The 15,719-nt window shown below is 42.5% G+C and overlaps 1 protein-coding gene across 1 annotated transcript in view; it reads right to left on the bottom strand.

Annotated features, from left to right (window-relative positions):
- The window catches only part of NUFIP1 (nuclear FMR1 interacting protein 1), a 210,178-nt gene that overhangs the window by 152,848 nt on the left and 41,611 nt on the right, over window positions 1-15,719 (bottom strand). The window contains exon 3 of the mRNA XM_086935016.1: window positions 14,487-14,591. Coding sequence (XP_086791142.1) covers window positions 14,487-14,591 — 105 coding nt within the window. The remainder of the gene's footprint in view (window positions 1-14,486; window positions 14,592-15,719) is intronic.

Here is a 15,719-nt window from a genome sequence, read left to right as displayed (position 1 = left end):
AGTTCTACTTCCATTTCCAAATTAACCAGAAGATCTTGGGTAGTCTTTCTTCAATGTCTCCAGACATGTCATAATCAAACATAAGATAAGTATCCTCCATCATAATGTCCAAGTCTACATAGCCAGCACCTCCACTCAGATACCAAGGTCTGGAACTCAAGACATTGTTGAGTTTCAGTCAAGAGAAAGATTTGGTGCTATGCCCCTAACAACCACACTCATCCAGCACCAACTGACTCCCGCCAGAAAGAAAGTTCCCATTTACCTAGTGGCCATCGCTTGTCCACAGTATTAGCAGGAGTCAAGCCATCTCCTTAAGCAACTCAGCGCTGCATGCTATAAAATATGCGGAGTGCCTTTAACCAGTGCTCTTACAGGCAGCAAGCTGTCCTCCCCAAACTTGGTCAGGCAGCATGCACTCTCCAGGGTTTTTGTGCGTCCCTCTAGTGATGTTGACAAAGCTTTTGCCACTGAACAGACAAGTGGGCATGCTCATGAGTGACGTATGAGTACAGCACACCTGATAACTGAATTCTGAGCAAATACTGCGCAACATGCAACCGTAGCAGTACACTACCACCATGTGAGCACAAACTACCCTTAAAAGCATCGACAAGCCTGTGCCACAGTCACCTTAATAGAGAAGTCATACTGCACACTCGCCAACATGCATCTCCTTATGTCAACGTTGAATATATTACTGCCTGAAGCTCCTTCGGTCACTTTAGAGAAATGCTGTCAGTGAAGGAGATGTCTTGCCTCATACACTGTGTCCACAGCACCACCTCCACAGCACTGTCCTTAGAACACTGTCTCTGTAGCAATGTCCTTAATTTTAGAACAATACCTTAGGACAAATCCCATCAGTTTATATCTCTCCTCAGTTGCTCATGGTCCACCCTCTTCACTTGACTCCTCTTGTCGAGCGGCCAGCACTTTGCCCAACTGCCTGTTGAACTTTGGATGGGCAGTCCTAAACTAATCCACCATAGTCACAGGGCCATCTTCCTCCTCTTCTGCCAGTAATGGCTCCAAACTGCCATCACAGTCTGGCTCAATTTTTTCACAGATCGTTAACTCGTCGTCAAAATGCTGAAGTTGAAAGGCAGTGTCTTTATACAGGAGGTATGTTCTTTACATCATATTAGGCCATCAGGCTACAGCAACAGTGGGCTCCACCCTCCCTCCAACCTTCCCCATCTCCTAGCATTCACTCCACATCACACAACAACATTCTCTTTTGTCATTCACTCAGCATTCCAGACACCAGCTCTGATGTACAGGGAATAGGGACATACAAGATATTACATCATCTTTAGAAGTTTGTTGCCCACGCATTTACTCTTTAAACAAAACGGTCTTTAGAATATATCAGTTATAAATTCCACCAAGGTGTCTTCCGGACATCAAGTAGCTTTAATCCCAAGTTGGTTGCATCAGCAATTGGTAGGAGTAATGGTAGGTTAAAGGAAATCAGCACAAATTCAAAGAGAAGTTTCATCTCATGGTGAGATTTTGAAACCGGCAATAAAGTGCACTGAACTCTGTGAGACTTCCAGAGTAGTAATTTAGATAATAGACTCTTCAATCTTCAAGGGCTCAAGGGTAAACAAAGACAATGAGAAATGTGTTTCCAAGTAATTATTCTTCACATCCGTGCACCCTCTGGACAAAGTAGTAGGAGAATCTTATCAGCAATGAACAGCTGAAAGTAAGCTAAACTCAGAAGGTTATGTTCCTGCTATCCTCAGAGTCACGTATGGATGCACATGGCACTCTCAATACATATTTGTAGGAAGCTGGCTCTGTATATACTATACCAAAATGAAGTATAGTGTGCACAGAGGCCAGTGGAACCACAAAGGTTGGCAGAGGTAAAAGTATATATAGCACCTTACTCTCTATTAGTGGTAGTGTGGGCGAGCAGTAAGGCTTTATTAGAGGGTAGTGTTAAGCATTTGTTGTCCCCACTCAGACAGCAAATTATGTCACACACTTAAAGACTGAACTCAGACCAATTTGTTTGTATCAAAAATGTTATTTAGTTATATTTATTTTCTAGAATCAAGCAAACCTGGTGCAGGTTAAGTGTAAATGGTACTTTTCAAGGCAGGTTGAACAATACAAGCAAGCTAAATGAAAATGTTGTTACAGGTTTGTAAATCTTTTCAATAAAGTGGAAATTACTGTTAGATTACTTTTAATTACTTTTCAGATTGCTTTATGGATTACTTTTCCGACTTAGTGTGATAGGACTAGATATCATATTGGGATATTTCCTAGAGAAAACGTGAGTAAAGCTGTTTTCAGTTATTTGCAGTGTTTCAAGTTCTCATACAAAACCAACTCCACACACAACTATTTTCAAGGAAAAACAGTCAAGGTATTCCTATGGAAAAAATGTGGTTATCGGTTAACAGGTAAGTTCTTGATTGTGGGAGTTGGTATTCTGGGGTAAGAACCAGGGTACTCCCAGGGTTAAGGATGCACTCTCAAAGCACCCTCAGCGGCACTAGGGCGGCTGGGTGCAGAGTGCTGAGGCCCAATGTTATTCAATGGGGAATAGGGGGCTCCGGATGGAGGCTGCTCACAAGCAGGTCACAAGGTTGTGGGAGCAAAGCTCCTAGTGTTAGTCTCAGGGCAAAGGGGGATCCGAGTTAGCACCCAAAGTACACCCACTGCGGCGCATGGCGGCTGGGTGTAGGGTGCTGGTTTGACATTGGGTGCCCTGTTGATTTCAATGGGGATTCTCCGGTTGCAACAAAGACTACAGGCTACGGGGCGAAGATCTTCTGGAGCCTACTACCGGTTGGAGAGGTAAGTTGGGATGCCTATGGATGCTGGGACACTGTCGGTTGGGTCACTCAAGGCTGTGGGACGTCAGGTGCAGGGGTGCCTTTAGGCCTCTGGTTTTCTTACCAACTGCAGTCGTGGGGGTCCTCCAGAAAGGGTCTGCAGGTGTTGTTTGGGAGAGTCGACGCAGGTCAGAGATCACCAGATCTCAGGTCAGGATCGTCGGGAGATCTCCTCGTGGTGTTGGGCCACTGTTGGTGAGCAAATCCGGTGCTCGCGGGAGACAAAGTCTTTGGTTTGGAAGGCAGGGCAGGTCCTCCGGGTTCTTTTTTTATTCCTCATATACCAATGATGGGTATTCTAGATAGGGAAACTCCTCCTCTCCTTCCAACGTTATGATGTTCCATCGTCGAAAGTTTGGTACCAAAGAAGAGAGGAGAAGGAAAAACCCTTCTAGACGTAGCTGTTCGCTTTATCCACTCCAAACCTTTTTAACTGGGGAGCCCTTGGTTAGGTTGGAGACTACTAAACGCCAACAGTACCCAGGTGAAATCATCAGAATACTCTCATCTGTTCCGCCAAGCCACAAGGGCCGTCCAGATCTTATCTTGACTAGAGCTATCACAGGCTATATCAGACTCACTAATATATATAATATATTTCAGGCAATCAGAGAAGGTAGGGGCATTTTCAGACTTCCAGGCCTTACAAATTTCTCGCCTAGCTAAGATCATTACGTAAAAGATGAATTTGGTCTTCATATCATTAAGATGATACTCTACGTCCAAACTAAAAAGGATCATCCTCGGTGTAATCACAGAAAGTAAGCCCAAAACTTCAGCTATAAATTCTTCAATTTTAGACCAAAAAAGTATAAGTCTTGGGCACTCTACAAATATGTGGTGATCATCCGCGGCAGGAAATCTACACTGTGGACAGTAATAATCAAGGTTTGTGATCTTTACTAGTTTTTTGGGAGAAATATATGCTCTATACAGAGTGAATAGGTGGTTTCGTTTTAGGGAAGCGCACTTCACTACTGTATTTAGCATGCTAAAGGAATCCCCCACAGGGCCATTAAGTTATTGCAATCTAGGCCTTCTGCTCCTCCCCAGAGCTTATGGAGTTCTACTTCTGTGACATCATCTTTTTCAATCAAGGCCTCATACCAAAAGGAAATCTCTTTTTTCCATCTCCCCTTTCTATTTACCAAGTCAAACTTAGGGTTAGATGTAAAATCCCAGATTCTATAAGAAGGTAAGATCAAAAGTATTAGGCGCAGCCCTGAAAAATTGGGTAATCGTAAGAAAAAAGCTAGGAATCCCATATTATGCGCCTCAGGCCCCGATATGGGACTCCCCAGGGACCCCAGAATGCCTCAAGGACCATCTATCAATTCCCCTCAAAGTAGCTGGCATTATGCAGTGGAAAGACTTCAAAGATAACTCACAGCTCCTGGGGTGGGACTCCCTCTCTAGGCTAACAGGAGGAACTCTTACCAGGTCCTCCGGGTTCTTGAGGTTGCTAGCTGCAGGACACACTGGGATTTCGCGGAAGCAAGTTCGAGGTGGGGACAGGACGGTAGGCTGGGGCCAAGCCACTGGGTATTCTCCTCCTCTTAGTTTCAGCACGGATTCTTCGGTCCTTCTCTTCTTATTGTCCAGAGGACGCAAGGTTCAGGGTTGCCCCTAAATGCTAGATTTAGGGGCATTACAGGTAGGTAAAGGTTGGGACCAATGGGTCCCTTCCTTCGGGTGGGTACACTCCCTATTATGCCACTGTCCAGTGGGAGGGGGCCATATGCCTCACTCTTGTTGGCTGGGTCCCAGACTAAGAGTTGTGCTTCACCTCGCCTCCCCCACCTGAGGGGTTGGATTCGCAAAGGTGGGCACACCTCCTTTCCTCACTTGGTTTTCCCACTGATTCTCCCAACCAAAGTGGGAGTCCGAACCGGTGGGAGCCAATTGCTGGAAGCAGCAAAGTCCTGGGGCAGCTCACAAAGGCGGCAAGTCTTTGAAGCTTCTCCTTTGAGGACCCTGTCCATCCTGGGGGAGAAGGCTTGGCAACTCGTCCCAGGATGTGCATTGTTTCAGACCACCGAGAGCAGCAGGCTCTCGACCCAGGGTTTCAGAAACATGTCTGGTAGTGGCAGCTGGTTAGTAGTCACTCAGCCTGGACACTAGTGTTAGGTGGTTTTCAGGGGGCATCTCTAAGATGCCCTCCAAGAGCATTTTTTATTAAATCCCACACTGGCATCAGTGTGGGTTTAATGTGCCGAGAGGTTTGATACCAAACTTCCCAGTTTTCAGAAAAGCCATTATGAGGCTGTGGAGTTCGTAATGACAAATTCCCAGTGCCATATACTCTTAATGGCATTACTGCACTTACAATGTCTGTGAATTGGCTTAGACACCATAGGGGTACAGGGCTCATGCACCTGTACCATTGCCCTGGTATAGTGCACCCAGCTAGAGTGGTGGCTGACCTATGTCAGGGTAGTGTGTTGTAGGCATGGTACACAGGGACGTGTGCCATGTTGACACTTCACTTTGTACAGCAACAAAACATGCAGCCTGCAAAGGCAGTGTCTGTGTGCAAAGGCACAGAGCCTCTAAGGGCGGTAAAATAAGTGCTGCAGCCCTTAGACGTCTTCCATGTGTGGAAAAGTGTAAATTCTACGTTAGCATAAGCGCGAGCCATTTTGACCATCGCGCCCATTTAGTTTCTTCCATGTTCATTTTACTCTCTGCTGTTCGCCTTTTCACCTAGCCCATGTCCTCTAACTTTAGCTGACCTCTCGGACATGGTGCAACTGGTCCCGGAGGTTATTAACAGATAGCTTATTTCCGCCATACATTCCGTACTCCCCCTCCTCATCTCCTGACCATCTGGTCAGCCTTTGTTCTGGTTTGCTGATAGCTATTTCCGTGCTTAAACCTGTTCCCTCCTTTTTTCCTTCTCATGAGATTGATTTATAACAAACAGTATATAAGGACGATGAACTTTCCATTATGTGTACTTCCTCCCTCAACACTCGAGGTTGTTGTTTGGATGCAGTCCCAATCATGGGTGACTAATAAACTTGGTTTGCTTTACTTCAACTTTAGTGCCGATCCCTCTTTTGTTGCTCTTCGGACCCATGGACGAGAGCGTTACCCTGCACCAGTGGGACCTCACGGGGGTACATTTCCCCACCTGACCACAGTGCCCTTGGTAACTATGGTACCATTTACAAGGGACTGAACTGTGGCCAAAGAGTGCCAATTGGGTTTTGTCTCAATGCAGTTTTATGGAAAGAACATGGGCCCTGGGTACCTGTTTGGCAGGAACCCAGGGCACCTTCAGTCAAACTACATCAGCAGTTTAGCAAAAAAGTGGGGGCAACCCTGCCTAAAGAGGGCATCTTCTTACACATTTATGTCCATGCAGAGTTATTCTTTTAAGAAAAATAAAACTTATTTTTAAAGAAATTTGGTCAGTAACTATAAGATGTGCTATGGTATGGACAATACTTTCAATACATATCTCATTACTCAGTAAATTCTTCCTCTATGCCTTACAGGGCTGTGCACACGACCAGGGAATACAGTCCTTACAGCCATTAGACGTATCTGATTTTTAAATTATTGTTGTTGCACAGTTCTCTACACGATTAAGACTTTGTGATGTACAAGGCTTCTCAATGTCGTATGCAGAGACCATCCTGCAAAGCACTGCCCTGTTTATGCAGCAGTATCTTTGCTGCTGGCTGAACAAGCATAGTGCCAGTTTGGCAGAATTGAATGCAGGCAGCAGTGGCACAAGGGCTGGTGGCTACTGGATGGAGGAAGGAGTTCAAAAGCAATAACCATTAAACCTGAAGGTGACACATACAGGCCTTACTCGAAAATTGGCACTGCTGAAGGAAAGCGTATGGTAATGCAGGTTTACAGACACAACAGACTCACATAGGCATCCACTCTGTTAAAGAAAGGGTGCACAGCAATGTGGGGAACTAGGTGCATGTGCTTCAGGGTTATACTGGCATCAAGCAGATGAATATTAGAAGTCAGCCTTTAAAATAGTAGAAGGCACTTAATATTGGCAAATCGGGTCACTCTGACCTTCCTCATGGGAAAGCTCTGAAATACGGAATTTGAGCTCTGGGCTTTAGAAGGCATGCTTCTACATAGCACACACTGCCTTCTTCTTAAAGTATTTTCTCTGTCCTGGGAGTATAGTCTTTTAAACTCAAATGGAGACATTAACAAATTGTTCAATTGGTCCCAGCTTTACTCTACACAGGTATGAGCTCCCTGAATTAAAAGCTGAATTGTGAGCAAGCCAAAAGAATCAGCCTATAGCCAGTACAGTGGCAACTGTACTCTGACTAACGTTCTGCTCAGATTGTAAGTTAGCCCCGGATCTTCTAAAGAAATGAAGTATAACAAAATGCATTTTCCTTTCTGGATAAGCCGGAATTTCATGGCAACTAGCTTCAGGGAAATGGTTAACTTAATTTTATAATGGGCATCTGTTAATCCGGAGGTCTCTTGGTACGGAAACCTGTATAGAGCAAAAACAAGGCAATATCGAACATTAGACCGTGGTCTGCTAAAGAGTTAGGTCTTTTGCGATTTCCTTAAGGCCAGACGATTTGAATGCAACTTTAAATGTAGAGGAAAGGCAATCTATTCCTTAGCATTGCAGGCAGAAAAAAAAGATAACTAGATGTTACCTTGTTACAGCGGGGATGGTACATAAAGCATAAAACATTGAAATCTTGCTAGGTCATAAGTTGGCCAAAGATTATGATTGTATGATGGGCGATGCAGAGGTCCTGGAACAGAAATATTTTACCTATGGGCAACCAGTGGAGATCTGCCAGGGCAGGAGAGATATTTGTGTGTCTGGGTAGGTTCAATTTTACAATATCTGCAATCTATTGAACCAGCAGAAACGGAAATAATTGACCTTTTGGAAAGCACGAGTTAAGAACATTGCAAACATCCAATGGACAGAAGATTATGGCCTGGAGAACTGCTTTCCATCAGTGTACTGTAAGAAATGCATAGCTTTTTCTCAAAAGATGATGTAGAAAAAGCAGAAAAATGGCACCTTCTCAACCTACGCTCCTAGGTTTAAAGTATTGCCTGTTATTTACCAAAGAAACAGTAGAGGAAGGCAGGGGTCTAAATCACTGTCACTTCTAGATGTGACTGGACTTCCAAGGTACCTTTGTCCAATCAGGTGCAGTCATAGCAGTCTTCTCTATATTGGAACAGGATACAGGGATAGGCAGGTAATGCCATCTATTTAGTAAGTTGTGCAGTCCCACTTATGATTTTGGCCCAACTCATTGTTCTGGTGCCGTTCTTATCAGGCAACAGGCATACCTGCTGTAACTGGCATGGTCCAGGATCAATGAGCACAAGAGGTCAATCTTGCTCCTTTTCACAGAGTGTGAATTCAAAGGAAAAATTCAACAGGAAGTGATGCATCAGGAAAGCAGCACAGTCATAGGCATGCAGGAAGAAGAAGAAGCAGCAGCACTGACTACCACAAAATCCTATGGCGCACCGAATTGTATGTAATGGAGTCTAGTGTTGAAATGTGGACTACAGTAAAGTTGACCTGGAAGTGTTGAGGTAATACCATTTTGCCCATCATAGTTACCAAAGGCAACTTCACTAAAGTAGACTTTAAAATGATGTCATTGTTTTTGTTGTGCCTATTTTATTTGTTAGTGTACAGCTGGGAGTGGCATGGAATACACCCCCCTCCCGCCCCCCTCAAAGAACCTGTCCCTCCCTACCTTTTTTCCATCTGGGATCCTTTCCCCAAACGCCACCCTTAAACACCCTTACTCTTCTATTGTGGGAGACACCTCTCGATCCCATTCCCGGAAACTTTGTACCCCCCAAATTTACTGACTTTAGCAGGGAGGCGCCTTCCACTCTTTTTCACAGAAAACACACCTTTTGCTGGAGCTAGGCGCAATGCCCCTCAACCATGCTGATTTCCTACCTGCAGAAGGCAGTTCTTTTTGGCCCCTCCAATGCCATAATTGTAGTGTTACTTTTATCCGACATCTATTTATTTTTTTCCAAAACCATATTTGTATTGCGTTTTTTGAGAAACATAACTTTCAACTGTTGGCATCATGGCAAAGAGAAACTGCAAACACAATGTTGGCAATGCTGTGTTAGAATGGATAAAGAACTGGAGAGAAGACATCAACCCAATCAAGAAAGATTGAAGAGGTGAAAAGATTTCACTATAAATAACCTTATGTACAAGACAGAAACATAAATCGAATCCTCTCAATCACTGACCGCTATGCCTGAAGAAACATGAAAGGAGTTTTTACGTTTCAATAGAACTCTGGTTTCTAATTCATTTCAGCTTGAAATAAGCAGGTTTTATAATGCACACCTGCAACCAATTCTGGTTAACACAAACGCATTAATTATCAAAACTTATGGGGGGGTCCACGAATTTGTACAAAACCGGCTTCGGAGCACATTTGGCAGTAACAAGAGTTTGTCACAACACCGACCATATTTAATTTGGGCACACTAGTTTAGAAGTATATCTATCAGCTACAAACTTGCTTCCACAAGTATATGGCACTATAGATATTCATGAACAGATGCAGGTGACGCACTCTCTTCATTCCCTAAAACTAAGTCAACATGATTTTATGCATACAATACCAACTCAGCATAAAGAAGCTTTTCAGAACAGTATATCCTGAACACATTTATTATGTGACGAAATGTAACTTACAATAGTTCCACCTCTCTCACTACATACTACTAACCACTATGATGGAGCAATTCCCACTTTTCCAGTAAATTCCCACATTTGGGCCAAACCAGATTATAAAGAACATAAATGCAATAAATAAATACCACAAGAGTAGGCTGACATTAAGTTAAAACAATATATTTAAGTTAATATTAAAGATAAACACTGTAATATCTGTACCTTAAGCCAATGCTTCCCAAACTTTTTCGAACCACGACCCAATTTTTTAGACCACAAACTTTCACAGCCCACCTTGCTTTAATGAACATGAGGTGGGTATGTTTTTTAATGCAACTAAAGCATCCTTTCGTAGAGCACTGTCATTTACAGACGGCACAGTTTAAATTGAAATTGCCACTAAATAGGCACAGACATCCAGTTTTACTACTAAAACTATATTGCACACAAATGATCATGTGTGGTTATTGGGTTTCAGTGAATATTTAGCATTTGTACAACACCAAGTAAAGAGTCTTGATTTGTTTTGATCCTATTGAAATCTTAGTTTTTTTATTTTAGCAACAGAACAGCAACTGGCAACAATGCGCCAGGTGTGTAACACGCAAGCGTAATTATGGGCCAGGGGCTGGTTTGACAGAAGATGGGCAGTTGTGTTTACTTTGCTGGCGCCTTGCCCATCTCCTGATAACAACAGGCTGACAATGAAGGGCGCTTCCAAACTTTTACCATCAGCAACAATGGACGAGACAGAGGGCTATGGAGTTTTGCACCCTACCCTGGAGGCAGGTGTCATCTTGCTTTGGTGAAGGACACAGCAGTTTTCAATTATTTGGTGCTGTGCCTAAACACAGAGCTCACACTAGATGCCATAGAGCCATAAGTGTTGAGTTGGGTGAGCCACGCACAAGAAAATAAAAGACGTGCAGCTGCCATTGGGGATGTGGGGTTGGGGAACTACGTAGCTGGTGTGCCTGCAATGGCAGCTACGACAAAGAAGTGATTAGATTAACAAAAGAGTGTTCTGAAACTGTAAATAAAAGTCCTGAGTAAGATCACATGTAACAGGGGCAGTCCTTAAAGGAGGTTACAACAGTAAAAAAAAGGAGGGACTACAAGAGAAACTAACCAATGAAAAAGAAGCATTAAAAAGACAGTCAAAGGAGTCAACTGAAAACATGGGTGGGAAATTGGCAGAGCTTAACCCTTTTGGTGCTTGTGTTGGCCTATGGCCGACGCAAGCACTACCTCCCTGGTGCGGCGCACGTCCAGTGGCCGACACCAGGGAGGGTCCCCTTTAATCCTCTGGTACAAAGCACCGAAGATTTATTTTTTATTTCCCCCGAGGGAGACAGTACGCTTTCTGCGTATCTCCCTGCCTCCCTCCCGCCCATCTGTGACATTAGCGCACCGCAACGACACAGTAACACTTATAGTATGGGATTATAGTAAGCAGAATTATCATTATGGAACTTTACCCAGAACAACAACAATGGAGCTATGACTGATGCTTATGTACATACATACATATATGAGATCCTTGAATACAAGATATTGATAGTTAAGAATTTTGTATGGGTTACTTTGCCTATGCATTAGCATTTGAGTCAACTAAGGCGGTTATACGGAGGCTCCCAATTACAAAGATGCATTAATGCTATAATGTGAGGGGAGTAAACCTAAAATAGAGTCAATGAGGTACAAACATTAATAAAAAGAGATCCTGAAGATTGGGACTACGCCTTTTGAAATTTTGCATGGGTAACTTTTGGTACAGCATCTACATTTCAGTCAAGGAAGGCAGGGATACGAGGGTATCTCTATACAGAAAATACATTGAAGTATGAATTACATTGCTGCTAGGCTTCGCATTATCAGCATTTTAGCACATTTTTGCTCTTTATTGGCACACTGCACTTTATTGAGGTTTTTAACATTAGGCAATTGTGACAGTAAGTTTCCCATATTGGGCGCTTTTATTTTATGGGTTGTATACATTTTGAAATAGAATTTGATAATGATAGATTTAATTATCATGCAATCAATGCGTTTTATGAGTATACAAAAGAAACAGTATGTGTATGTAGTGATATTGTATAACTACTGAAGTCAAAAGACTTCAGTATGAAGCCTATGTTCATTATTAAGTAGCACATGAGGTATAAGGGGTTAAAAGAACGTTAGTATCTGAAGTGCGTTCATGTGATCAAGGCTGTATGGTTGCAGTCGAAACGAGTCATGGACGATGCATTGGCATGTATCAATAAAATGGATTAAGAAAATAAAGACACTATCGCACCTTGAAGGAGTCCATGCCTACTTTGTTGGAGAAGTGTTTGTATATAAGGATTGGAGTTTGATATATGAACTTAAAAAGATTGATATTAAAAGGAAATTTACGTAAGGTAACTTGAGTGGCAGATAGATTAATGCTTTACAAGAGTTAAAGAACAACAGATCCTTTGTGATTATAAAATCAGATAAGGGAGGGATCGTGGAGGTATGGTTAGTTGAGATTAATCTGGCAGAAGGAAGGATACAGCTTAATGATGTAACTAGTTATGAGATTTCTAACAGAGTAAGCATAAATGTAAATGTAAATGTAATTGAGCTTATATAGCGCACAGCTACCCGCAGTGGGTGTCCCGGCGCTTGCTTAGGGAACCCGTCCTGATATTCCCCTGTGTGATAGCCCCAGCAGGTATCCACAAGGTGAAAGTCAGGCATCCCGCCGCGAGGGGCCGTTGTGGAGATTAAGCAAGCTATTGCCCAGAGTCGCAGAGTGTGAACCCGTGAGTCGAGAAGGCACCGGAGCGAGAATTATCGAGTCCGTGGAATTTTTAGCCCAAGACCCGCCGAGGCGGGGAATTGAACCCTGGTCCAGGACCGATCTCAGCTTCCGGGTCTGCCGCCTCTAACCCCTGAGCCACACTTCTCCACAAGACATAGTCATATAAAAATCAGTTAAAAGAATGGAGAGAAGTATGTTTAATTTATGATAATAAATTTGGATTCTTCAATTGTGATTTTCTTAAGCTACCAGCATTTTATATGCTACCAAAATTACACAAAAACAGCAGCAATCCACCAGGTTGACCCCTGGTGTCCTCAATAGGGAGTAGGTATGAAAATAAGTCAACTTATATTACTTTTTAAGAACATACGTCCAAACCCTCCCTTCTTACATACGGGACACAGGTCATTTTTTTGCACCTAAATAATGATATTGTCTGGGAGAGGAGTTTCTTAATTATGACCTTAGACGTCAACAGCCTGTAAACATGTATACCACATGACCGGGGAATCAATGCCAGCAAACACTTTGAGGGCTGGGTCAGCATCCTACCTGTTGCACACAGAAATGGTTTTAAAAATAAAGTAGGGGCAAATTCAGATTTAAACTTTAATAGCTATGGTTCTCAGCACTGAGGGGAGGCATTGGTCCGATGGGGATCCTGATTAAGCTGCCAAAATGAGCTTTTCTACCGGAGCTCTCAATACCGTATTATAGCATGGAAACAAATTTGTCCTAAGCTGATAGTGGAAGATTCCTCACTTAACATATATACACAATTCGAGGCCACCACTTGTAACGAGCTGTTAGCTTTATCCCTATAAGTATTTGCGATATTGTCACAGAAATCTTGACTGCTCGCTTTTACTGGGCAAAGTGGCATGCTTGTTAACTACCTGAAAAAATTCTTTAGAAGAAATGTCGGCTTTTTCTATTTGATTCGAATAGAACCTCCCTTTTTCATTTATTAGCAAGGGTTTATATTTAAATAAATCTAATTTATAGTTTTCTTTTTCCAGATCGCTATATTGCACTCTCCAGCGACTTTCTAGTCTCCTACAGTTTTGTTTTTCTAGCCTCTGAGAACCAGGGCAGGGAAGAAGTTTTCCGATTACCTGATCCCTTTGAAGAAGGGACTGTCTCATGGAAGGCAGAATTGAGCCACTCTGTATATTCTATAGCCTCCAGCTCTGGGTTTGAGCTGATGGTAGGTTGGAAGTTGCTAAGCTGTGTCAGGAGATTCACCGAATCAATTTTATTCCATGCTTTGAAAGCTGTCTGATGTGGCTTAGGGGATTCCACTGAGGACAATTCTGTTTTTTTTTTTTTTTTTTTAAACAAACAGAATCACAGGTTGATCTGTTTAAGCTAATGGTAGGACTTCTTTAACTATGATGGTTGGGTCAGATGTGAAAATTCCATCTAGGGTATGTCCTGCCTCATGGGCAGCATTTGTGCCAATCCTATGGTCCCCAGTGTGTCTAAAATGCTGCTGTGTCGTTATCTGACCAGTCTTTTAAATAGAAGTTGAAATACCCATCTATAGTAAAATTGTTCACGCTTAACGCGGTTTCTAAGAGTGAACGAACACTTCCACTCTGAACACATAACATCTCAACGAGACTGCGCAAGCACGGTCTACGCAAGAACTAAAGAGATGTACACTTATGACACCGTAAACTTACTTTTAACTGAAATTCATTTCTTAAATGCCCAAATCAGTAAGGTTTCTTTAGATATTTTCTTTCCAACTATAGGTTATTTCAGAATAGCGCATAGGCTAATTACAACTGAACATGCATGTTCCTCAAACTTAAGTACATAGCAAAATATTCTAAAACGAACATGTATTTCCTCTCAAAGCAGAAATAAACATCTATAACCTAGATGAAGTGGAAAAGTGGCATAGGAAAAGAAGGACAGACAAAGGTGACTGGGTAACTGACTGGAATACAGTGTGCACGCAAAGCATTGAAACCTCAGTTTACTTATTGGGCAGCTGTAACACTTTCCCTACATCGCTTTGAAAACCTAGACCGGGCCTGTCCCTCCTTCAATTATATTCCAGTGCCAAATAACACGAAGGAAGATAATAAAACAAACAAGCAGAATCATACAAAAAGACCAGACACGCCGTCACATGCTGCCTTACCTTGGTATGCTGTGAAATGTGTTCATCGTATGTTTCCTGGTTTTTAAAGCCACGGTCGCAGGTATCACAAAAATGAGAATAATTGGGTTCTTTCCTCTTTTTATTCTATTAAACAAACAATACACATGTAGAAGAGCAATTTTTAAAGGATGTTGTATTATAAAAATATTACTTTCACATGATGAAGAAAGAAAGAAAAAAATGATTGCATTAAAACGATGAGTGCAGTAAAGATAACTAAGACAACAGTACTGGTTTTTGCTTAAGATTACTGAAATGCGAAAAGTGTTAAGAATGAGGCTTCAATGAATATTTTCTAAACAAACATCCACATACATTAAAGTAAGGAATATAGAGGGGAAGTGAATTGTTAGGAATACGCTGTGCTTTCTTATATATGTGTTTTTCATAAAATGCAATGGCAGGTGCTTGGGGTAGTTAACATGAGACAGACTGGGCCCTCTTTCACCACAAATAACGAACATGCCCATGTTGTTTTGTGCTATACTCCCCTAGTGATCGCATCTACCTCTGACTTCCCTCTCTTTCCTAACCCTACCACGGTATCTCCTTTCTACTCCTTGTGTCTCTATCCATGCCTCTGCCCTGACTTTCTCTCTTTATGCTTCTATACAGTGCTTCTGTTCTACCAAGAAGGGTCGATCTGCAGGATCAGTAGGAGGCAAAGTGGATTCAGAACCATAGCTGCTAAGAGTTTCAACAAAGGCACTCTCTTGGTATTTCCGTACTATGAGATTTATTTAGTAAATGAATACGACAGTGGTAATGTGTCCTACAAAAATAGAACCAATAACAGTAAATTAGTGTGCTTGTGGCATTTAAAACTTCCTAAAGAAACAATGCGCAAGCCAAATTAAAAGAGCATAATCAAATACCTAAATCATTGGATTGAGCAACAAAGTGCTCTGCACAAAAATACCAAGGTGTCTCAATCAAAAACGGTATGCTTGCTGCACAACTGGATTCAAGCTAACCTGGCCGATGAAGAGTGATTCCCCGAAACGGGTCCCAGGATGGTGGATTCTGGTCCAGGGAGGACCTGGCCTGGCAGTTTGGGCTGGAATGTTCCCATGGGGTGCAGGGTCAAGACTGATTTGCACATGACTGGGTACAAAGAGGGGTTAAGCAAAATCATGATAGATTAAACCCAAATCAGTGACTCGGATGAGTGTTTGAAAAGTTTCAACACTCCATCCATCATTTTATTTTGTG

The sequence above is a fragment of the Lissotriton vulgaris genome, chromosome 8 (assembly GCF_964263255.1).
Source record: "Lissotriton vulgaris chromosome 8, aLisVul1.2, whole genome shotgun sequence".
Taxonomy (NCBI): domain Eukaryota; kingdom Metazoa; phylum Chordata; class Amphibia; order Caudata; family Salamandridae; genus Lissotriton; species Lissotriton vulgaris.
The sequence above is the reverse complement of the archived record's forward strand: the minus strand, read 5'-3'. Positions and strand labels throughout refer to the sequence as shown.